The sequence below is a fragment of the Eurosta solidaginis genome, chromosome 1 (genome assembly GCF_040869045.1).
Source record: "Eurosta solidaginis isolate ZX-2024a chromosome 1, ASM4086904v1, whole genome shotgun sequence".
NCBI classification, from domain to species: domain Eukaryota; kingdom Metazoa; phylum Arthropoda; class Insecta; order Diptera; family Tephritidae; genus Eurosta; species Eurosta solidaginis.
In genome coordinates, this window is record NC_090319.1 from 103,252,612 (window position 1) to 103,279,362 (window position 26,751).

Consider the following 26,751-nt stretch of genomic DNA (forward strand, 5'->3'; position numbering starts at 1 on the left):
ACCCCAAATCCCCCAATTTGTTATTATCTGTCTCCCTTTCGACATTTTCGGTCTGGGAACCCTACTGGTAGGAACTCGCTGCAAGCACTCGTTGCGTTTTTTCCCCCTTTGCGGAGTTTGTTCTACCAAACGGTCCCGTTAAATGATGCCACCTCGTTGGGGCCTATAAAAGGGACGAACAGCTGTATAATCGTTCTTAATCTTTTACCAGCGATCGTCCAGGTGAGTGTTTTATCATTACCTTTTGATTTACATAAATTTGAATAAATGCCTGCGCCTTTACATCCTAACACAGAGTGGATTTCTATTTGTTGTTGGACAGCTAGGCACATCTGGTAAGTTTTCTTTTACAATATCGCGAGTTTCAAGGCCCCGCTCCCCAAAGATCCTCGTTTCCGGAATGCCGGCTACATTCATTACCCCGATCGAACAGAGAGTAATTTATACTAGAAATCGTCTGTTCCGAAACCTGGATGAAATACAAATTAGTAGTGATTGGGAATTGGGAATGGTTGATTACTTCGAAACCATTTAACAAAATTCAAATAATTGTTTGTTTTGGCGCAGCGGCGATGCATATTTTTTTATTAAACTTTCATTCAGTATTAAATGCAAATAAGCACACAGAGAGGTAAAAATAATATAGTTTTAGAAAGATATCATGCATGGTGCCCTGTATGTCCCCTCTTGAGACGTCGTTAGCAATGACTCACATAAAAACAGTTCCAGAAAATTCTTTTTCTACAATCACGTAATTAATAATCACGCTTAGTCATTATTTACAGGCAAACAACATATTTTTATTTACTGACGAAGCTTTTATGTATTTGGCCATTTAAGGGTTAAAGTAGTGTCGAATTTCGAAACTATCAAATATAATAACATCTGATTGTTTTATAATTTAACTTATCGCTTCAAATAAATTTAAGCGGCTTTATTTTGAAAAGATGAAGCAAACACAGTTTCATATTTCACAGTTTACTTTTATATTTCATAGTGTATGTGCCATTTGCTTGCACTTTAAACTGCGGCAGCGCTTTTAGAAGTTTTGCCCACAGTATAGGGAAAGAGCGACATAGTCCTAGATGTTCACTTAGAAATAGAGAAATAGAAGCAAGACAGCAGTAAGAATAGCTGTGTATGCTGATAGGCAGAATTAATATCTAAAAGCTTTAGAAGTATGCACAGCCATAAAAAATAAATCACAGAAAACGGGAGAAAGGCTCCACTTTCAATATTTTTTTGATTTTCTTGGTGTTGGCGTTCACTTTTCGAATCTCATTTGAACTTTCAAAATCCCAAAATGTTTTACTTACTCAAAAAAGGCTACAATAAAATAAAAATTATGTATATTATAGAAAAAGTTACATGCAAATTAGTAAACGTTGAACATGCATGCTTTTGGCAGAGAGCCGTTAACAGGTATCTACACTGAAATAAATGGTGCTAGTAAAATCAACAAATCGGTTCTGTTGTTCTTGACTTAATGGAGATTCGGTGAAATTGATCGAATTATGGTTAATTCGACCCAGTTCTTTGTCAAGCGAACAAATTAGTTTAGTCATTTTAACAGAAGAGAAATTGTCGCTCTTAAGTTAACAAAATTCTGTAAAATTGACAGATTCCTAATCAATCTAACTGATTTTTTTGTTAACACAACTGATCTCACTGGTCATTTCAACAGCGATCAACAGTCAATACATGAGCAACTTTCAAAGAGAATATTACGCTCACTGCGCTCTCTACTTTGTACTTATATCTGCTGTGTACTATATGTATGCATATATTTACGATGGATATGGCGGCCGCCGTGGTGTGATGGTAGCATGCTCCGCCTACCATACCGAAGACTCTGGGTTCACACCCCGGGCAAAGCAACATAAAAATTTTAGAAATAAGGTTTTTCAATTAGAAGAAAATTTTCCTAAGCGGGATCGCCCCTCGGCACTGTTCGGCAAGTACTCCGAGTGTATTTCTGCCATGAAAAGATCTCATCGAAAATTCATATGCCTTGCAAATGCCGCAACATAGGTACTTTAGTACAAAGCTGTCGCAACAACTTTTTTTATTCATTTGACTACTAAAACTGTCAATTACGAATCAACGATTTGTGCGCAGTTGATTCAACATCTTGTTGCGACGGATACAAATTGACAGAAATTTCGTTTACCTGCTTTCTCATTAAAAGGGCGCTTACATTTTAAGTCACATTAAGGTCCAGTTTGTCGGAGCGAGTTTCAACTCTAGTTAAAGTTGACTAGAGCTTAATCTTGTCACTTTGTTCAATAACAATTTCGCTGCTTATCGCAGCTTAAGGGGCCGAAGTGGCTGGGTTAAACTCTAGTCAAATTTGAAGTTCAAATTCGCACTTAAGGTTAAGGATAATAAGATGTAACTGATTGGGGTAACCAGTACGCTTGGTTCATAGGATTTAAAAATTCCGTGGATCTTATAGAGGTTTCAGACGATGGTATGGAAATTTAAACTCGGAAAACTAAATTCAAACTTGTGTAGTTTTATTTTCACTCAAACTACCAATAAGCTCAGTAATTTCTTTTTGTAACTTCTGTCCTGAAAATATGACTGACACGAATGCGTTGACAAATCAATAATGAAATATGATTAGATTTTGCGTATATCAAATTTTTAGCCACCACTGTTGTAGTAAATGAATTCGCGAAACAAAACATTTCTTTGAGTGTTAGAAAGGAAAATACTTCGTTCACATTTTATGACACAGGAATTCTACAAATTCCAGAGAGCGGTACACTCTCATGGGTAGAAATGGAAGAGGATAAAAAGCTAGCAAAATCTTGCAGCAATGAGTAAATACCTAAATATATTTAAGAAGGGTACAAACTATGTTGTTCATTGTACTTTTCCAGATTTATTCTTTGCTAGGTCAGATTTACATATATTGAAAGTAAAAAATGGAGCATGAAAATTTGTTTAAAAATAACAATTTCAATGAAGATTCTTGTTAACAATTGAATTTTGATTCGAAGTTGCTTCAATCTAAAAACGTTTTGAAAATACTCAAAAACGGCATCGGAAAGGAAAATCACGGTATAGGCGCATGCTTTCTGTAAATATTGGGTAGCATGCTATCTCTAATCATCGGCATTGATGCGCGAATTGTTTTTGTTCACTTCTTTCTTGATAGATAAGTTGCAGATAGAATCTGTTTGAATGCACTTGAGTTCTTAAACGAAACTAAGTAATTTCAGGTATAATGTAAATGTATTTGTTTTAAGTTGTACGTATGCATAGCTATCTTTTTTATGGGCGCTTTACAATTAACATTTTCGTATAGGTGCGTTCAACGCAATCTTACGTATGATGAGTAGATTACATGTATTATTATGGAGATCGGCATATCGAGCGACACTGGCACCATCTGTTATATAAAAGTCGACAATCTTCAACTTTTGGTACGGTACACCATACCATTCTTGAATTGAAGTCTGCCCGACATAGGCGAAGGGGGTGAGAAGAGAGGGGAAGAGTACAACAGCATCTGTACCGTCAAGTCGTTTAAATTTTTTTGCTATATTTTCCTCTCTCTAATTGTTTGCCATTTTTTATTTCACACTCGTTTTCAAGAATAATGGATACAAAGCAAATAGAAAGCGAATAGAAACCACAAAAGAGAACGCCAACAGAGTTGAATTGAAGAATTGTATGGTGTACAACGGGACTACATGTAAAGTATCTTATGCTCGACATTTGCTTTGACTATGAGTACTTTCACACAAGGGAAGTTATTTTTCCCACTCTAAAGTACTTTTACAGTTAAAAACAGCTTGCTAAGAAAAGAATGAGAGACAAAAAATGTTAGCAAGTATTTTTCTTGTATAGTGAGAATTTTATATATTATTGCTTCGCGAAATTGTGAACATACTATGTGAATGAACAAGTTGAAACTAGTATCATCCGATAAGTCTGAAATACTGTTTATATATACAAACTCAACATCTCGGGTGCTTGTGGCGATGTCACTGTGATGCATAAGATTGCGTGGAACGCACCTATATGAAAAAACTCATTGAGACGCGACCATTAGTTTTTCGTGCACTGTTTTCTACATTTAAAATTTGGCTTGCAGATAACTTGGTGTCTATGTTAGATTATGCTTAGATCCGGCTCTGGTTGAACCTTAAAAAGCGTGCAACTAAAATTAAAAGCCATTCACTCAATCAAATTTGGTAAGTTTTAAATTATGAGCAAGTTTTAACAATTATTTTATCATGCACGAAATTTGTGGAAAGGTTGCAGTTGATGGTTACAAAATGTAATTTTTTGTTGGTTAATCAACAAACAACCCATGAGTACACTGTGATACAAAATGAAGATTATAAAAATTAGAAAAATATGGTAATCAATTATGAAAGTGAGTGAGCTCTTGGAACACCCACCGGTTCGCTATATTTATTTCTTACGATGTATGGAAGTTTACGGGACATGATCTGATATTAGTCCAAATAAAAAATAAGAAAAAAAATTACCGAACTTGTAAAGATTTGTAATCTCCGCAAACTTCAAATTTTAATGTTATTTTAGTGAATGTAGACAAGTTGCAAGTCTGCATTTAAACTATTCCCGAACGATAATCGTCATAAAATCTTACGCTGTTCCCTTAAAAAACGATATAAACGCTCTTGGTGAGACCAATTGGCGCCAGTTGGCAGAGAGAAGAAGCGACTGGCGCGCCTTGTTGGACGGCCATAACCGTTTAAACGGTTAAACGCCAATTAAGTATATAAGCAAGTTCTCTTAAAAAAAGCTCTACGATAGACGAAATTTTCTTAAGTTACTACACTGAATCAAACCCCTGGGTTTTTTAATGCTCAAGAACTCATTCCGTCATAATTATCATGCCGATTGTTTTTTTTTTTTTTTTTTTGCTCTTGTACAGTGTCTTTAAACAATAATTTATTAAAATTTGATTGTGATTTGCAGGGATTGCTATACTTAGAAATAAATGAATGCTTTGAGTCTAAATTTTACTCATTTATTTGTGAAAAAAAATTGTTATAGCACTCACAGTTTCTTGTAAATTTCGTTGTAAAGTTTGGATTTAGTACTACCAAGCAATTTAAGCTATTTTTTGAAACAAACTTTTTTAATTATCTTACAAGCGAACTTTGAGTACCTTAAGTAAGCCATAAATAATATTTTCAATAATGAAACTACAGCACAACAACAACAATCTCACATATTGACATTGAAAGCATAGAATTTTGGTGTTTTAAATTTTTTGTATACATACAGCAGCGAACAGAAAAATAGCAGTAACAATTTTTTTTCAAATTTCGTCTAGTGAACTCATCTCTCTTTGTTTTCTATATTTCAGGAAAAAAATTCTAAAATTTTGTAACTAAAACTATGCAACCCAATCTCAGAAAAAGGTTCGAGAAGTTTTACGAAAACTTCGAACTTTAATCGGTAAGTCTCCGTATTTTTTAATACGCAGTTTTGTAACCCAATTAATTTTAATCTACCTTAGTAAGTATCTCAAAATTCGCATTGTATGTTGCCCGAAGGGTATTTCGAATTTCACAAGTTGTATGGAGGAAAATCTAAAACACACTTCCGAAAAAAAGTTCTCAAAAATCAATGCTAATTTTACTTTGATCATTGTTTACTATATAGTTTGGTAGCTTAAACAGTTACAAAAACCATAGAAGTTTTTCTTAAAATATCGAAAACAAAAATGATGAAATTCGATCTAAGTTAGCAATGCTATTTTCCTATTCGGTGCTGTACATTTCCAATATTATGTATGTTTCTACCAGTGATAAGTTTTTTGTCACAATAGATTTAATTTTAATTTACGTAGGGAAGTTGGGGCTATTAATAGAAGCCCATGCAACTAGGGAAGCATCTGACGTGGTGGCTCTTGCAATGTATCCCGTGTAGAGGTAGAAGAGCAGGTCCCTTGTTCCAGGCCGGTACAGTGCCAGCGACCAGAACAACGATCTTTGTAATCAGGCTGCCGTACAAGCATTCGAATTGAATATTGCATGAGGGAGCACGATATTACCAAAAGGAATGAAATTAGGTATGCACGCGAGTTGTTTGGTGAGTAAAATAAAGAAATTCTCAATCAAGGCAACGCACATACATACATATCTAAATTGTTATTATTGTTGAGTCGGAAGGTGCCTATATCTATGTTTGGATAAGAAAAGATTTGTGGTAAGAGTACTTGCACCATAGGGCAGTGGGCCATCGCACCGATACCTCGACGAGAGACGGAGGATATTAATAATTTCCCCGCCGATGTGCAGGACTGTTGGCATAATGACACAAATTTTTTGGAGCATTTTTTATTCACGATATGGAAAAGACATATTCTAAGAAACCTCTAAACGCACGTCCGAACGCAGCCATTGCCATGATATATTTAAAGTTTTCGCTCGGTGATCACAACACCAGGGTGAGAAAATAAGGTGTCATTGGCAAAAAGTTCTGCCTTAATGGCGAGTTCATCTAGCTTAATATGTGACCCGGCCTATGAAAAGGTGGCTTATGACTCAAAAACAAAAACAATGTAAAAGAAATGTTAACAGCTGTTTTTGTTTTTGAGTCATAAGCCACCTTTTCATAGACCGAGTCACATATAGTTTTATCCGAAATAGGGTTCACACATACAAAAATCCGTCAAGATATATGACCATCCCAAGCACACCAAAAAAACACGCAACCATACCGGTCATTTTCCAATAGACCTACGCCATGCTTTAATTTTTTAGAAGTGAGCACGAATCGAGGAACTTATATGGACACGGTCTTATTGCAAGAAAATCCGCGTGAAGGCTGATGTTTTCAGGTTCGAGTAGAATTTTCGTGAAAACGGAAACAGCAACCTACACTAAAAGAAAAAAGCTGGTTAAATCAACTGCCTTACGAGTCTATTCAACTGAAATTTTGGTTAAGTTTTATCCATCGCTAACAGTTGTCGAGTCAACTGTTCACAAATTGTTGACTCTCAATTCACCGTTTCAACAGTTAAATCAACAAAAACAATACATTTCAGCATATGTTACCCATAGCTGTGTTAAATTCAAAACTATTACTGTCACTCTAGGAATACCAACGAAAACTGTAAAAGTAACAGATTTCCGCCAACATTAGGATAAACGAATGGCCATAAGAATAAAATAGTGAGAGACGTGAGGGTGAATTTATTTATATATATAAAAAGAAGTGTAAATTTTGATTGTCACTTCATAACTCGAGAACGGATAGAAAGATTGCAATGAAATCTTTAGGAAAGATACAGGAAGGAGAGATGATGGTTAGTTGATTTTGAAATCCCAAATCGTTTAGCCATTCTTGAGTTATGACTTTTTTTTTAGAAAAAATTCAATAGGTATATAAAATTCTTCTGTTACGGTGTTAGAGGCTTAACTCCTCCGAAACGGCTGAACCGATTCTCATCAAATTTTGTGAGCATATTGGGTAGGCCTGAGAATCGGCCAACGTTTACCTTTTTTCGCTACGAGCATAGGGTCTTGAGATCAAAACGTGGACCCGGGTACCCCTAGAATGTGTTTATACAATATGGATATCAAATGAAAGCTGTTGATGAGTGCTATAGTACAGGATAATTTTCATACAACTGGGAGGCTAGGATCTCGAGATATAGCCCAAAACGTGGACCCGGGTACCCCTAGAATGTGTTTATACAATATGAATATCAAATGAAAACTGCTTATGAGAGCTATAGTACAGGACAATTTTCATACAACTGGGAGGCCAGGGTCTCGAGATATAGCATAAAACGTGGACCCGGGTACCCCTAGAATGTGTATATACAATATGGATATCAAATGAAAATTGCTGATGAGAGCTATAGTACAGAACAATTTTCATACAACTGGGAGGCTAGGGTCTCGAGATATAGCATAAAACGTGGACCCGGATACACCTAGAATGTGTTTTTACATTATGGGTATCAAATTGAAGCTGTTGATGTATGCTTTAGTACAGAGTAAGTTTTACACCGCTGAGTGACTAGGGTCTCGAGATATAGGCCAAAACATGGACCCGGATACCCTTAGAATATGTGTGTATTATGGATATCAAATGAAAGCTGTTGCTGAGAGATCTAAAGTTCATTGTGATATTCGATTTAGTCGCATCAATCTGGCAAAACTGATAAATATTCATGCGAAGCTGAAATAAAGGCAAGAATTAATAACACCCACATACCTATTTACATACGTCCTATTCGATTTGCCTGAAATTTCGTATATAAATTTGCCTATATTAATATTTACGATGCTTTTTTCCGGGAAGTATACCAGAAACGGACTGAGGCTGGGATTAGGACTAGGACTGAGACTGAGACTGCGACTCGGAATGGGAGTGGAAGAAAATACATACCACCCTCTGGGACTGGCAGTAAGAGATGAAGAAGGAAAACTTGAGAGAAGAGAAAAGAGAGAAGTAGACTGATAAAGAGAAAAAGATATAATGAGACGAAGATGGAGATGAAGCGAAAAAGACGGAGGGAGGAGTGAATAAAAAGATTAGGAAAAAGTGTAAAGGGATAGGGCAGAGTTAGACGGAAAAAGCTTATTAAAATGTATGCAGATAGGCCAAATTTAGGGCAGAACAACGTCTGCCTGGTCTGCTAGTAAATAAATAAATGTAAGGCGCGAGAACCTCCGAAGAGATTTAAGGCCGAGCTTCTCTTCTAATTTGCGTCGTGCTCTTTTTTAATTTTTCCTACAAATTGGCGTGACAGGACCTACTTGTTCTATGCCGACTCCGAACGGCTTCTGCAAGGTAGATGAGTTTTTCCTGAGAGCGTTTCATGGCAGAAATACACTCTTGCCAAACACTGCCGCGGCGCGACCCCGCTTAGAAAAATTTTCTTCTAATTGAAAAACCTTGTTTCTAAAATTCTGATGTTGCCTTGCTCGGGGCGTGAGCCCAGGATCTTCGGTGTGGTTGATGGAGCACGCTACCACCACACCACTGCGGCCAAATGCTATCAATTAATCGAAGAACAAGAAACCCATTTTGTTGATTTAACCAGCTTCATTATATTCCTTGAAGTAAGTGATGTCTACAGAATGCTTAGATTGTTGAGGGAACACTTCCATGCAATTTCAGACACGCGCTCAAGATTTTCTCAAACTTGTTTACTATTTGAAAAGCATCGTTAGTCGGAAAATAGTTTTCAAGTTTATATTGAACAAATATGCGTATTGGGACATATTGGGGCCATCATAGAGCAAGCAGGAGAACACGGCTTCAGAATATTTTCTCATAACCCAAAGAGGCTCGCCCTACTGAGAGATGGTATATTTAAAACGTGTTTAAAACGTGTTTAAGAAGTGGTAGCCATCTACTTGCCCGGTAAGCTGTCGGCTTACCCTCTCAATACACGAAGCAAGCTGATTCCGCCCTATCTTTATGAAATATACCATATTCGCATATTGAGGTGTCTACTTCTGAAGTACGCTGCTTTGTATTACAAACTTTTTGGAAAAATAGTTTAAGGACTTAGGGCAAAAGTAAGGATGTAACTTTTTTTATATTTCATACTTTTTTGGATTTATCCATGCAAAGATCATGTTTATTTCCCATTATCTTGAATAATTATAATTTATAATTTAGCTAACTCAATCTCCATTTCATGCTTCCAATGTTAATCATGAGCTTTCAACATTTTTACCAATAATACTTTGCATTTGCTTTTGCTCTCTGTTTCGCATAGCAAGCAGATGAATTCGTCTTTAATAGAAAATATTTATACAAAATACAAAATGTAATAGCAATAATTTTATAGAAGCCAATTAGAATCTTACATAATAATTTGTATGTACACAGTGAGTATTTAATACGATTGCATGTACGAATAATTTTGAATCTGATTAATAATTAATTACTGCACAAATTAATTTAGCTACTAAAAAGCTTTTGTTAATTTTACACATTTAGCAATTTACTAATTTGTGTGTTTTCTTTTTTTTCGTATTTTTGCTTTCATTATTAAAAATAGTTTACCTGACTTAATGCTGATGGCATAGACTTCATCGTATGAATATTTACCGGCAATGGTGGAATACCGCTAGCTATTCCACTTGTTCCGCTAAGCAGTTTTTCAACAGACGTGGGGCCAGCGTCATAGGCGGACGCCGCCGCATTCATCGATTGTATGGCATGACTACTTAAACTGGACGATATACCACCAATGGAGTTGGGCACCAACGCTGATATGGATGACAGTCCCATGCCGCCACCGCCACCGCCACCACCTGGACCACCGCCGCCACTACCACCACCACTGCCGACACTGCTACCACCACTTCCACTAATACCACCACCACTACTACCTCCACCGACACCAGATAATGCAGCTGACATGGCGCCAGCGCCATTAGGTAATGTGGAGGTAAGCGATGATGGTAAACCACTAGCACCGGTGGTGGCAGCGGTACCATAGCTGCTGGTGTGTATCGAACTACCGACAGCGGTGCCGCCTGTGCCGCCCAATACTGCAAGGAAATATAGATATGTAAGTAAATAAGATATTTGAAATATATATTCACTTTTAGCAATTAATATTTTTGATGTTTGTACCTGCTCGCTTATAACGATTCAGTTCTTCTTCTAATTCTGTAAAATTAAAAGAACGACAAAATATAAGTCAAATTGTTTTCTAGAGATTTAAAGTATTTACTTACCATTTTTTGATATGGTTTTATATTCGCTATTTGCGGTATAATGCATGGAACTTGTTGGCATTGATGACATGCCCATAGCCGATGTGCGTGGCTGCTCCAACTCAGCCAGCACGCGATTATCCTGAAAGTGGAAATCAGAAGTTGCATCAATTAAAATAGCAAATTAATGTCAATTGTGGTTTTTGAAGGCTTGTTTGATAAAAATTTCTAAGAAGAACATGGGGTAGATTCAGTAAGTATGAAAGTAAAATGTACATTTCAAAACTCACATTTAGATACTGAATACAGCTCCAGCATAACTTGTGTTAGAGCGCCGCTTAATTATAGCACAGCAGCTGCTTCAAAAGCAAAGAAACGTAAACATCGTTCTTCACTATGTAACTACAGTGTAAACACCCGCCACTAATAAAAAGATTTACGATTTCATCTCGAGCACAAGCGAGAAATTTGAGGCACGAGAAATAGTGAACCAGGCTCCACGCGAGATTCTCGTATCTCGAAATACTCGTAAAGCTCGCGAGCTTCTCAACATTGAATTTAGTTGCTGCCTTGACAGTTTTGTATGCCCCCGTTTATTTTTTACTTGTGGTTTTGTAGAAGTTCTCGCTTGTGTTCGAGAAGAAATCGTAATCTCTATACAATTAAATTATGTTAAATTGAATGTCGAGAAGCTTGCGAGCCTTACGAGTATTTAGAGATACGAGAATCTGGAGAGAAGCCGATACGAGTGAAAAACTGCTTTTCGAACTAATAAAAGAACGCTGCTACAACAACGACAACGGGAGCACATGCAACAAAAGCTATACAAACACCGTTATGCAAAAGCGAAGTGAACCGTAAACGAATACGAGTTATTGAGGAATGAACGACAGCTGAACCCCAAAATTCGAGAGATGTGTACACTTCCAGAAGCGTAAATTGTAGGTTAAGTTGAAGTGGCTGCCGCGGTGGCACACAAATGCCAGTGTTAGTAAGACCGTTTTGGTTACCTCTCTTCTTCGAACCACTTCGAGGACCTGATAAAGGCCGTCAAGTCGTTGATGTTGTACTCCACAGCCGGGCATAGATTATCCAGAAATGGAGCTCTCAGGTAGCGCTGTCTGGCACCACTTAACGTCGGGCAGTTGCGCATGAGGTGATCGATCTCAAATTTCCCAATTTCCAAATTATTATCTAATTATTTCGATCCGTGCAAAACCTAACGGAATTATCTTTAAATTTTGTTGCATTGTCTTGTTGTCTTAACCTAACTGTGAAGTTTCACGTTTGTAGCTTAATGTTGACTGCATTCGATTCGATTTTTCTAAGAATCGATTTTTTCGATTCGATTCTAGAAAAAAATTGATTTAATCGATTAAATCGAAACGAACAAAGTTTATTTAAATTTTGCTTATTCTTTGTAACATGTACTTACATACGTACTTATCCATTTACTCGATTTTTCCCGATAAAAAAAGCAGGCAGGGCCGTACCGAGACTGGTGCAAGCGGTGCGGTGCACCAGGGCCCCAGCCACGAGGGGCCCCCAAAGCCCCAAGTCAAAATACCGTATTCTACATATACTAAACGTCGATTTATACCATCCACCTAAAATTTTCGGCATCGCCTTGGATTTTGAACTGTGGATGAGCGAAAATCGATGTTTCGAATGTGCCGATTGAGCTACTATTAGTGTCTGAAAATTAATTATTGAAAGATTTTAAACCCTTTAATATATAGTCGTGTGAATGGACACAATGAAATTCCACTTATATACGAACGACTCGAGACTCGAGAACCGTGCCCGCAGGTTATATTAAACCCTAGTAGGAAGTATGGTGACCCACAACTCGTAACACGCGTTGAAGTTATGTTTCTGAGATTTTGCATTGAGTATTAGTCATTAATTTACTAGTCAAATGTAGTGATATAAGAATATTTATTTTTTTTTTTTAACGCTAATCACTCGTGATTAGCGACTCAAGTAGTACAAAAATTTGGCTGTAAAAAAGCTTGTAAAGAAACTATGTATGCAACATAATATAAAAATATCCTACAACCAAAACCTTGGTGTCATATAACCTTTCACAGGAGTCGAATTTTGCACAATGGCCCCCATGAGCTCCGGTACGGCCCTGAAAGCAGGACAGTTTCTCTCTCGTTTCGTTGACTGCCATCAAAATTGGAAGCATCAAGGAATGACACATGGGTCTTCACTTGATCCTTTCATGGGAGTGGGATAATTAGTATATTATATATATAGTATATACCGAAATGTCATACTTTTTGCGCTTTTTTGAATCTTTTATTTCAAAACACAGTATCATACCCATATACCAGGGCATTTTTTAAGTAATACGAACGTGGCCAAATGGCCACGTAGTAGACCGTCGTGGCCACGTAGTAATCATAATCTGGCCACAACTAAATTTCGAAAATGCGTGAACAACACCTAACTGAAATAATTTCAGATATTTTCTGAACATACATGATTTCCCCAAAATGTCAAAAAATATATAACTTGCTAATTCTAATGAAGTTTTTTGGTGCTAATCGAAGAAATGTATCAACGAATGAATGATAGTTCATCAAATATACTGTCAATGAGGATTTATATGGAAAAGAACATAGGTACTCACGACTTCCCTGACATATATAAATTCTACATATTCTGCACGTGCTCGAGGATTTTTGTCAGCATATAATAAAAAATTTTTGGGCAAGTATATAATAAGTTGGATATGAAAAATAACTATTCCTAGGATTACTTGTTTTATTGCAAATGTTTTGGTATGAGTGAGTCACAACCAAGGTTCTCACAGCATGTTTTTTTTTTGGACCAAAAATGGACCAAAACTCAAAAAAAAGGACCAAATTTATTTTTTCTTATTTATTGATACACAAACAATGGAATTAATAAATTAATATAACAATAACAAAAAAGTGCTTAAATTCACATTGCACGTTAAACAAATTTGAAAAACATTTCATCACATATAGTGAATTTTTCAGTCTTATACACATATTTATATTAAAATATTTAGGAATTCAAAGTTTTCCATACAAAATACTTATTTTGGTAGGTATCTGCCACAATACTTCGATGTGGTGTAATAAAAATGACAATTCGTCTATTAAATGATATGATTATAAAATCACAAACCGCCATCTTTACGAAAAAACTTCCGAACGAAATCCCTGTTCAAGGAAATATTTTTCTTTGGCCACCTAGTGAAAAATCCTTAAAAAATGCCCTGCCATATACATATGTAATACTCCTATATTGCTAATACAATATGCTAATTTGTGTGATGGTAGAAGCATAAGTGTGAGAAGAAAAAATTTAAATTTGGGTACATTCGATTTTTTATTACAAAAACAAAAACTTTTTTGTAAGTTTACCCAGCCTGTATTAGCAATATAGGAATATTACATACATATATGATCAGACCAAAAAATAGATAAGCAGATTTTCAATATATTGCTTACCAGAAGTGCCCAGAAATTTCTTCATCTTTCTCTCGAAGCCAATAACACAATAAAGCTAAATTTATAAAAATAATAAAAATTACAGAATATGTATTTCCTCAAGCGTCCGTAAAGCAGATAGGGATGAAAGTTTCGATGATGATTAAATCGATTAAGAATCGAATCGAAAACCAGCTCTAGCTCAATGAGAAGTTACTTAAAAATCGATTGCAAGATTTGTATTGAAAATGCAGACAAACATTTAACCGATCTAATATAAAGGAAATGAAATGTACTCTTGGAACCTGCTACAACCACACACCTAGTTCTCTGCAAGTAATCAATGGAGTATGCTTCCCATCAACAGATTCTAATATACAATATTTCATAAAAATCGTATTTACCTGCTCGATTTTCGCCATAATGATATCTATCTCAGATCCATGATCCTGATGGCTGATTGTCGGCGCCCATGTGACAGTGGAACTAGTGCCTGATGTGGCGGCAGCTGAAGATGCGCTCGCACTTGAAGACGAAATGCCACCGTAGTTGCTGCGATCGCTAACACCAGAACGCGCGGATTTCGACTTGATCGCAGCAGCCAATTCTATTTGTAATTCCTCGCAGCGCACATTTTCTAAAGCAACCTTAATAAAATTAGAAATGAATAAATTTCAGTTTAGTTTGGTTAAAATATAAACTTAATAAATCAAAAAATGCAACTTGCATAAATGCATAAATTAGGGATGGACGTTACTGTGTTGAATTTTTTTATCGATAAAATGCATAGCTTGGTGAAATCGATGCCAATTAAAGAGAAAATATACAAGAAAGCTTGTTCCATTAGGGCCCGAGTTATCAGTGCGCGTTTAAGCTTCAGTTTAAGTTTGACTAGATTTTGGCCTTGCCACATTGGTGATAACATAATATTTTACAGCACATCGATTTATAAGCGGCCAAAGTGGCAGGGTTAAACTCTATTCACCTTGCACTGAAAAACCAGTACTAAAATTTTGTGTTAGCTAACCGATTTCTCTGATAGAGAAAACTTTGTATCCGATGCAAAGAGATTCAAAACATAAGGCGTTTTTGAAAATATAGAAGTTAAAAAACGTAATATATCAGTCACAAAACTTGCATGCATATCGCCCATCCCTAACATACATATACATTTTCTCTAAAAATATTTCTTGTTTAATTAAAAACACCATTAAATTACTTTTTTTTCGAGTTCACGTGCGCGTGATTGCAAATTCTCGACAGCTTCTGTGTCCGGGCGACTGCTGCTCGAAAGGTTACGTATTTGTGCCAATGTTTCCTGCGCAACGAGAGTTAGAATTAATAAATAACCCCCAGGAAAGAAGTTTATTAAAAGCACAAATATAATTAAATTAAAATTTTTTTTTTTATTGCAATGTTGTATTTTCACCTACCTGGTGTGCGCGCTCAATTTCGGTGCGACGCATCTCTGCATCGCGTAACTGTAAACTCAACGAATCGAACATACCGTTAGTCGTTGATGACTGATGGTGGTGGTGATGGTGCATGGATTCGTATGGCATTTTAATTACTGAAATTAAGCAAAAGAAATGAAAGTTTTATAAAATATCCAAGTTTTAACCTTTTTTGTAAATATTTTTGTAGATATTTTTCAATTGGACTGCATGCACCGCAGATTGCATATACTAGTTTGTAACGGGTTAACTTATTTTTCTGACATTAGTTGACAAGCCAACGACAGAATCCTTGCAGCGAGTAACCCTCAATACTGCAAATGGTCCGATCTGGAAGTTAAGGATTGGAGAAGATCCAGTCGAAAAGCTTCAGAGTGGGACAAGTCGTGGGCACAACGGAGTAAAGGAGGAAATTATGATAACATACCAATCCTACTAACAGAAGGTAGCGTTGAGAAAGTTCTTGCGAGAGTATTAGGGAATGACAACAAAACATCTGCACATTTAAGGTATTAAAGGGGAGATAACATGGGTACTTCAGCTAAAAACGGGAATATGAGCGACGCGACGAAGCAGTGCCTGACCGTGACTTTAATTTATCGCATTAAATAAAATGGCTGGATGCTCAGCGCAACTCGGAGATCTCTAGAGGGTAACGGATAAGTGTGTCATGATAAGGATGATGCGGTACAAATTGAACTGCCGGTTTTCATCTTTTTGTTCGATGGTAGGGTAAAATGTGGCAAATTGATCTGATGTAGCGACCCCGCTACATAAGAGGGACTAAATGGAATGATTCCTAAACTACAAAGGCTTTGTTCGATAGGATTTATAAGAATCTTATTCAAATATCAAAGGTTAAAGTATGGAACCAATATGTTATCAGATGAGAAGGTGGCGGACTTGTTGCAGAACCAGAACCCGATTATATAGACACGGGATAGGAAGATACTTCACATATCTTGGCCTATATTATTATTATATTTAGTTAAATATCACACTATTTGGGCTGTCGCTTCGATAACGCTATATCTCTAGCAGCTTTTGAATAACCCCCTATTTCGGAATTTTTTTTCAAAAAACACCTATCTGAGCTTAAAATTAATGCATTTGACAAAAGCGGAGGCGTTAATGGAAAAATCCCGAGGGAGGACTTTCTTCTGAGTCAGGGAGTTCTTAAAATTCTGAGATAAGGAGCTTTTGACAAATATTCTTAGATAGGGTATTTTCAAACTGGTAGGTGAGATAGGGTGGTATTACACTCAGTCGTCGATTTTTTCTTTTAGAAAAACGTGATTTGCGGGGCTTGTGTTATACCTTGGGATGACTCTGAGATATTGGCTTAAGTTATGTCTTAAGAATATTTCAAAAGGCAGCTGAGAATTACAAGCGCACTCAACGGCTAATGGAAGAAAGGACAGAAAAAGAATTCATAGCTTAAGACATTGAAACAATCCAAAATATGAGAAAATGTTTGGTTTATGAACAGTAATTATCTGCGACTTAGCAAGACAAGATAAAAGGGCTATCATAGTTACACGCTAGAAACAGGGAATGTACAAAGAAACCCCGAAACCCTTTTTACATATTGGTTCCGATTGGAGACGATGACGCGGTCTCACACAGTGCTGAAAGATAGGATTTCTCTATGAAATCACAAAAAATTAAAATCTTTTATTCCATTCTAATGGTCTAAATCAGTGTTTCCCAACCTTTTTTTCGTTGAGGCTCCCCTGACAAATAATAATATTCTCACGCCCCCCTACTTTTCAATAAATACAAAAAAACTCACATTACATATTTAAACCCTTTTATTTTCATTCCATTAAATACACTTTAAAAGTTTTAATTAAAATAATAAATAATTTTTATCCAAAAAATTTTTTAAATTAAGAATAGGTACTAATGTGACACTTGAGACTGCATGTTCTGCACCAGTTGGTTTATTCTAGGTTCGGTTTTTGCCAGAGCTGTTATCAGATCGCTTTCGACTTCAAGATGATTTCGATGTTTAGTTTTAATTAAAACTAAAGCAGAAAAGCCTAGTTCACTAATAAGTTGACGAGAAAGGAACTAGAACTCGTAAAGCAAGAGATGCAAGTTTCGAATTAACAGGCAATGTTTTGATCCAAAATTTCTCCAATGTCAAAAGATGGAAGTCGTCCCTCAAGGACGAATCTGCCTTCATTTCTAGAAATTCTTCCTGAACATCTTCTGGTAGTTGCAACGCATCCACAACAAATGGATTTCTTGTCATGTGCCATATTGGTGACTCTGAATCCATATCTCGATAGTAACGGTGAAACTCGTCTTCCAGCGCTTGCAGATGGGTTTTTATGTCAGCTTTCAAATTTGCATCCAGCTTGTTATTTGTTATTGTTTCGAATAGCCGAGAAAAATTAATGACATTTTCAGAAGACAATTTTTTATTCCACAGTTGAAGCTTTGCGATGAACCCCTGAATGCAGTCATAATTATAATAGAACTTTGTGATCAGAATCGACATCCTCGCAAAGTAATGTAAATAAACGACTGTTCAAAGCGCTGCTCTTAATGTAATTTACAATTTTTATAGCCGAATCCAAAGTCCGGCGTAATCTCTGTGGTAATGTTTTAGAAGCCAAAGCTTGCCTATGTATAACACAATGTGTACTAACCATTGTGGCATTTTTTTCCTTCAGCTTTGTAGCCAAGCCCGATCTGACACCCATCATTGCAGGTGCGCCATCTGTGCAAAGTCCAATTAGCTTATTCCAATCCAAATCATTTTTTTCAACAAAATTTGATATTGAATTAAATATATCTTCAGATGTAGTACCTGCTTCCAAGGCGTGGGAGTACAAAATCTCTTCTTCGATGCTATCTTGGCCGATGTAACGAACATAAACTATTAACTGTGCACAATTAGCGATGTCGGTAGATTCATCGCAACTAATGGCAAAAAATGGCGACAATTATACTTTGTTTATTATTTGTGACTTAATATCTGCTGCAATGTCGTCGATTCTACGTTTGACTGTTATATGAAAGAGAAATAGCCTTGAGTTTTTGCTCTGCAGTGTCTCCTAAAACTATCTGAGTGGCTTTTAGGATACATTGTTTTATTAAGTCTTCACCAATAGTATGGGGTTTCTTTTGCTTTGCTATCATAAAAGCTATTTCAAATGAAGCTTTGAGATGCTGCGATACACCTATGTGATGACTTCCCGATTTATTCAATCTCATCTTCTTGAGTGATTCTGCTTTAGCAGAAAAAAACTCTTTTGTCTTCAAAGCCATAGTAGGGTGTTGTTGATTCAAATGCCTTTCAAGGTGAGTAGGCCTCATGCTATCATTACTTAAAACTTTCATACATACCACACACTGGGGCAATTGTAACTCGTCTTTTTCTATGAAAGTAAATCCAAACTTAATGTAATCTTCGGAAAACTTTCTTTTCTTCGCTGCCATGTTTTCACCTTTAGCACTAAAACAAATAATTAATCACTGTCAATGACCGGTCTAGCCTCTCCGAGTGTAGGACTCCCTTCTTCTCTTGATAGGCTACCCGCTAAAACCTAACCTCCCACGGCCTGCCCTTTTTCCGCACCTGGGACATTCACAGGTTATTGGGTATAAACAACCATTTTGTCGTTTCGCGAGGAGAATATTCCTTGCGTGTCTGCTGACCATGTCCCATCTGTCACTTCCGCAGGCCTTTTTATGGATGACGCTGCCCGAGGTTAGGTCGCCTAGTGTTACTTCTACCCTTCTCCGTAGCTGTAAGAAGTAATTGCATTCGAAAAAGGTGTGACGTGCATCGTCTATGAGACCACAGTATGAGCAATTCGTATTTTCAACCTTGCCCATTCTGTGGAGATATTCCCGGAAGTAGCCGTGGCCACTTAAAAACTGTGTCGCTTCCGGAAGTACGTTGATCTAAGTTGGAGTTAATAAGAGGAAGTTTCGTTATGGTGTTTGAATGATTAAACGAAAAAATTGATGCCAGCTGTAATTATGAATCCCTGGACCAGTTGGCCCAGACTTGCATACTTTACTTTAACTAAATTTTATTTTCCACCGCACAATGCACACATTCATAAATCCCTACATTCTTATATCGGCAACAAAGAAACCAAGTATCAAAATAATGAACTGCAATGCCCATTCATAGTGAGATCAGTAGCTGAAGCATTGCACGGTTTTGGGCTGCGGTCACAGAGGGAGGTGATAACCATTTAAGGCATAGTGAATGCAGCAGCCAAAATATTAGCAAGTGATACAAGAAAAAAGAGCAAAGAAGCATCAGCAAGCAACGCAGTATTTTAAAGTCCAATTAACTTCGCATCGGTTTTCTGCCAATGCAGAGGCGGAAAATTTTGTGACGCATTGCGCGTGAGTGTGTGTGTGCGTACAAGCAAAAGAAATGAGGTCAACCATTTTTTGACAACGACACGTACAAAAACTCATGCACGCGCCAAACTCTAACAGCTCCGACACATAAGCAGTTTTTCATATAGATGAGTTTAACACATGCTTATGCATTATGAGTAGATTTCATGTATTTTTATGGAGAATGGTAGAATGCGTGACACTAGCGCCACCTGATATTGAAAAGTAGCCAAATCCCCAATTTTGTTCCAAGCAAATCATAAGAAGAGGAATTTGACATTTGCTTTGGCTAAGGGTGTTGGCATACTTTGCAAGTGAAATTATTTTTCCCATTGGTTGGTAAATTTTCTAACATTTTTCACAATTAAAAATTGCAATATAACAATCGAATACGACACAAAATATGTTAGTATTTTTGTTGTATAGGGAGAATATAGGGAGAATGTTTACAACAGTGCTTCGCGAAATTTTGTATGTGAATAGACAAGGCGTAATAAACTTCAATTGCCAAGTCTGAAGTTCTCTCATATTTACAAACGCAATATCTTGGCTGATTGTGGCGATGTTATTGGAATGCATAAGCTTGTGTTAAATGCATCTATATGAAAAATGTCATTGTGACACCGCCTTAAGTGCCAAGCCAAAAGTCCAACAACAAAAACTAAAAGCAGCAATGCAAGCTCGAAGTGAAACTATACTTTTGTGTGTTTGTTTTTATGTCATATCTGCATATATATTTAAGTTTTTTACTAATAATAACCCACTAAAAAAAATGTATGCTTTATATAAGGCTTATTTCATTTTTATCGGAGGTGGCACTTGTCATTTAATACGGCTGACACTAGAGCTGGATACGATTGTTACAAAGAATAAGCAAAATTTAAATAAACTTTGCTCGTTTCGATTTAATCGATTTTTTTCGATTCGATTCTAGAAAAAAATCGATTAAATCGAAACGTACAAAGTTTATTTAAATTTTGCTTATCCTTTGTAACAATGTACTTACATACGTACTTAACCATATACTCGATTTTTCCCGACAAATAAAGCAGGCAGGGCCGTACCGAGACTGGTGCAAGCGGTGCGGTGCACCAGGGCCCCAGATACGAGGGGCCCCCAAACCCCGAAAATGCACCTATACACAAAATTATGGGAAAATTTTTATTTTTTATTTATTTTATTCAAATTCTAATCCAAAAGCAGATATCGGGATGGACGTCTAGGATAGAAATTGAGTAAAATACCGTATTCTACACATACTAAACGTCGATTTAGACCACCCACTAAAAATTTTCGGCTTCGCCTTGGATTTTGAACTGTGGATGAGCAAAATCGATGTTCCGAATGTGCCGATTGAGCTACTATTAGTGTCTGAAAATTATCTAATTATTGAAAGATTTTAAGCCCTTTAATATATAGTCGTGTAAATGGACACAATGAAATTCCACTTATATACGAACGACTCGAGACTCGAGAACCGTGCCCGCAGGTTATATTAAACCCTAGTAGGAAGTATGGTGACCCACAACTCGTAACACGCGTTGAAGTTATGTTTCTGAGATTTTGCATTGAGTATTAGTCATTAATTTACTAGTCAAATGTAGTGATATAAGAATATTTATTTTTTTTTTTTAACGCTAATCACTCGTGATTAACGACTCAAGTAGTACAAAAATTTGGCTGTAAAAAAGCTTGTAAAGAAACTATGTATGCAACATAATATAAAAATATCCTACAAGCAAAACCTATTATGTCATATAACCTTTTTTATAGAAAAAGGGACTCCTGTCAATTTTGCACAAGGGCTCCCACGACCTCCGGTACGGCCCTGAAATCAGGACAGTTTTTCTCTCGTTTCGTTGACTGCCGACAAAATTGGAAGCATCAAGGAATGCCACATGGGTCTTCACTTGATCCTTTCATGGCAGTGAGAAAATTAGTATATTATATATATAGTATATACCGAAATGTCATACTTTTTGCGCTTTTATTTCAAAACACAGTATCATACCCATATACATATGTAATACTCCTATATTGGTAATACAATATGCTAATACAATTTTTGTGATGGTAGAAGCATAAGTGTGAGAAGAAAAAATTTTTATTTGGGTACATTCAATTTTTTATTACAAAAACAAAAATTAACAGCTTTATATCGGCACTCTGATGTTTGTAAGTGTACCCAGCCTGTATTAGCAATTTAGGAATATTACATACATATATGATCATACCAAAAAATAGATAAACACATTTTCAATATAGTGCTTACAATAAGTGGCTTCTCTCGAAGCCAACAACACAATAAAGCTAAATTTATAAAAATAATAAAAATTACAGAATATGTATTTCCTCAAGCGTCCGTAAAGCAGATAGTGATGAAAGCGTCGATGCCTAAATGATCGAACGATTTTTTTAAAAACATCGATTCTACATTTCTAAAAAAAAGATCGATTAAATCGATTAAGAATCGAATCGAAATCCAGCTCTAGCTGACACCACATCCAGGGTAGCATATCATTAGGCGCTTTCAGCGAACACAAGTCTTGGTCAATCGTTGAGTGATAATTTTCTGAAGGCACCGTATTTTAAATTTTTTATTATCTCACAGTTCTTTTACATTTTCAAGTATTGGTTATGAATACGATTTTTCCTCTTAATATTGTAGATATTGTAGTCAAGTGTGGAAAATAATTTAAGAAACCCTTTTCCTTAAAATTTAGGGATAATTATTTCATTTGGCAGTTGGCTGAACTCGCCGTTCAGAAAGCAAATGTTCCATCACTCAAATGCCGGAAACATATTTGCAACGTATTTACAAAAATATTGTTCGCTAAATTGGCAGAAGTTCACTATACGTATTCATATTATTTTGTTTGTTCCAATGATAAGGCAGGTTTTGGGTTATTCTGAAAAGACAGCTCCCTATCTTCTTCCACTCATGGCAACGTTCACATACTCTTCTCGTTGCATTAGATCTCAGTGGAGCTCTGTAATCATCTTTTTTTCTTCGGTTGTAACGCGGCGCTCTTCATTGTACCAGTCTGTTTTGTCGTGGTCGAAGGTATCCCGTTCCTGTAGAGAGAGGCTCTCATTGTAAGGGCCAATTTGGGCAGTCATTAGCAGTCTGTTGCAGCTTTTTGGCGACTTATTTTCAACTTTGGCATAGGATGAGTTCGTATAACATAGTCCACGGGTTATATAGTTGGTTTGTGTTGGGAGTCCACTCGTACACTAATCAGAGCGAAGGCTCAGTTTTGATACCACGGATCGTGAATTAACGAGTGGAAAAGAAATTTCATAACAAATCTCGGGAATATCGAAAAGGTCACTGCCCGAAGGTTATGAGCAGTGTTATCGATATGGATGGTGCTTTACCGGATATAGATTTGGTACGTTGCGGTAACAAGCACCATTAAACTACTAGCCCAACTATATCGGGGACGGTTTACATGACCACATTAAACTTTCTTTATATATGTGTTGTGAAAATAAACAATTGTACTTGCTCTCGACGCAGCCACAAAAGCAACTTACATGCTGGAAAGCGTTTTGCGACGAAGTTGATCGATATAAAACGCAACGAGGAATCATTCCCCAAAAAATTTTAGGCAGGCTTGAGCAGAGAGGCGAATTGCTTCAGAAACGAATAGAGATGTTGGTTTCTTTTCAGACAAGAGAAGAAAAGAATCGATAAGACGCTGGCAACGGCAGGTCAACATAGGACCTGCAGGAAAGTGGGCCAACGAAATAATTCCCAGACTGAACCCAAGCGATCATGTAAAGATACGCCAGCTCCTACCCGGCCTTGTTTTTAACCGTACGCCACCCACACCTTCTTTGAAATTGCAAATAATTCGTTCAACCATAAAGGGTGGTACAAGAGATACTTGGTGAACAATCCACGGGCAGTGCCACCAATAAATTAACCTGCACAAGTGACAGATTAAATACGTCAGCAGATATGTGAGGCACATTCCCACTTCTTGCCAAACGAGAGAACAAAAAATGACACTGAAGACGACACAACAGCGAAACCTATATGACAAGGGATGATGGAAAATCATTCCAATACACATCAAATAAGAAATAGAGCATTTGCAGCTCAAGTTGTAAGCTGCCGTTCCCGAATTAGTGCCAAATGTGGTCCCAGATATGAAAATTTGAGCGGGCAGCTGGAGGTTTAATTTTTACTGAAAATTTTGTTTGGTTACCGGAGTAAGCAGCGTTGTCGCCTATTGTTTTATTGCTCACAATCTCTTGCACCATTTTTTGTTTGTATCGAAAGTAACAAACAGCTGCTCCATCGGGCACTTTTGGCGAGTTTGTTGCAAAGCTTGATGTAAATGCGTACATACTTGTCTAAACTCATTTAAAATTACACACATATACACACATTCATAAGAAGATTGTTAAATTCAAAAACACACATTTATATGTGTGTATGTATGTGCATAAACGGTTGGTATGTAGTGGAATTTAAATATTTACACATGTCCTGCTGCGGAAGATCTTGTGTATATGTATGTTTAAATGTAAATATAAACATATATAACTACAGTTGCAGATTTTCACGTGCTCTTCTTGCTATCTTCAGATGCTTTTGAACTTTGAACTATGGGTTAATTGCTTTGCTGACCGTGTTTTCGTTATCTTTTTCTCTTTGAAAAATAGCCAACGGCAAGGCAAGACAGATGGCGTATACGTACACACATATGTATCTATATTTGTATTTGGTTGTATGTATGAAACACAATTTCAAAAGTTTCCTGCACCCAGCTATAAAGGAAGTGGAAGCACAAAACTAGCCGACCTACAGCAGCGGGCAACGCGCCAACTAAGCGATATCAATCCGTCGAGCGTCGATGTAGCTGACGCAGCTGCACTTCATTATGACACTTCCGCTACCAAAGCTAATTGCAAGTTGCATAAATCCTGCTACGTTACAAATCTTTTTTATAAATAATTACACATATATTTTGTTTTTCAATTAAGCGCTTCCCATAAATAAATCTTAAGCGATTAGTATGCTTTTTTAAATTTATTTCGCCCTTTTTCCCCCGTTCACTGCTATTCAGTCAAGTGAATATTTATGACTGTTGGGACTATTGGAGTATACGGACGTGATTATAAGCACACACTTACATGTAAGAAACACGATTTTTCCCATCAAACTGTCTTACAGTCTTCACCTGAATACGCTGAAACGATCATTTGGTCGAGTAGCGGGTCGCATAGGGCTAGCCATAGTTATTCTTCGCCGCCAATAAGGAGTGCAAATTATCTCCAACAAGTGTTTTAAACGCAGCGGAGTTCCCAACTTTCCCCTTCTGCCACCAGCGAGTGCCCTTAGAAAGAGCTAATGGCACGAATATTGAATATCCACGTCCATAGCACTATGCTGCCGACTGTTTAGTTCTCAAAAATATTCGGCTTGGCGTTCTCGAATCGCTTTCTAAGAGCAGTTGACGAAGAGATAAAAAAACGTTGATAACAATTCAAAAACCATTCGTCTGCCGTTAATTTCACCCATATCCGCACACAGTCGGTAAATTTTTCTGCCGGATCACCCTCGGTTAACCTCGTTCTCAAACTCAAGTATTCAATTTTTGCAGAAGACGAAAGCAAAGTGAGTTGCGCTTGACTCTGGTTCAACTTTGATCTGTTACCCTCCACCTTTTTTATGTGTAAAAATCTTTGCTCGCATAATGGGGGAATACAGAGTGTCAGCATTAGGGTAGTCATTACACTGTAACGTAATTGGTTCCAAATGTACGTGATAGTGTTGATATGAGCAAAACCAGACAGCAAATATGTTAATGAAAATTCCGGAAGAAGTGAAACGCCGAAGAAAAAGTAGTAAATATAAAGAAGATGAAACAGAACAGGGGAAAGGTAAAGAGCAGCATAATAATAATATTGATGATGATGTGTATGATAATACAGATATCAATCTATGGTAATCGTTAGGGTTGCAAAGATAAGGCAAGGCAAGAAAAGGAAAAGAAGGGAAAGTAAAAGAAAGAAAAATGAGGGTAAAGGAGAAGAAAGGAAAGGAAAGGAAGGGAAAGGAAAGGAAAGGATAGGAAAGGAAAGGAAACGAAAGGAAAGGAAAGGAAAGGAAAGGAAAGGAAAAGGAGAGGAAAGGAAAAGAAGAGGAAAGGAAATAGAAGGAAAGGAAAGGAAAGGAAAGGAAAGGAAAGGAGAGGAAAGGAAACGTAAGGAAAGGAATGGCAAGGCAAGGAAAGAAAAGGAAGGGAAGAGAAAGGAAAGGAAAGGAAAGAAAATGATGGGAAGAGAAAGTAAAAGAAAGGAAAGGAAAAGAAAGGAAAGGAAAGGAAAGGAAAGGAAAGGAAAGGAAAAGAAGGTAAAGGAGAGGTACAGGAGAGGTAAGTAAAACTAATTAAAAGAAAAGAAAAGGGAACTAAAGGAAAGGTTTGTTACATGAGTTTTGACGACGAGGTACCAACAAGTTATCGAAGTGTAAAAATTTGGTGTCCTTAACAAATTTTATCGACGAGTTATCGGTTTTTCATCTAAAAGTTATCGATTTACCACGAAAAGTTAAAAAATGTTTATAAAAATTGTCGATATGTTATCAAATAGATAAGGATTTGTTATCAGAATGTTATCGATTTGTTATCAGGTAGGTAGGTAGGTTGAACTGGCCGGACCATGAGGACCTCACATAGACTGATTGAGTCCGTAGTGTTACCAGAAGTTTGTTTTAACGACCGAACTGAAAAACCCTATCAAAAACCAGGACATATGTTATAA

General features: G+C 36.8%; 1 protein-coding gene across 18 annotated transcripts in view; it reads right to left on the minus strand.

Annotated features, from left to right (window-relative positions):
• Positions 1-26,751, minus strand: part of Rbp (RIM-binding protein) — a 233,080-nt gene that overhangs the window by 101,790 nt on the left and 104,539 nt on the right. For 12 of the 18 annotated variants that reach the window (XM_067759452.1, XM_067759451.1, XM_067759450.1 and 9 more), the window contains 6 exons: positions 15,583-15,719; positions 15,369-15,467; positions 14,554-14,796; positions 10,704-10,824; positions 10,600-10,635; positions 10,024-10,514 (listed from right to left, as the gene is read on the minus strand). In XM_067759452.1, the coding sequence (XP_067615553.1) occupies positions 10,024-10,514; positions 10,600-10,635; positions 10,704-10,824; positions 14,554-14,796; positions 15,369-15,467; positions 15,583-15,711 (1,119 nt within the window). In that variant the 5' untranslated portion in view covers positions 15,712-15,719. The remainder of the gene's footprint in view (positions 1-10,023; positions 10,515-10,599; positions 10,636-10,703; positions 10,825-14,553; positions 14,797-15,368; positions 15,468-15,582; positions 15,720-26,751) is intronic. The other 6 variants (XM_067759457.1, XM_067759455.1, XM_067759459.1 and 3 more) reach the window with 2 other exon arrangements.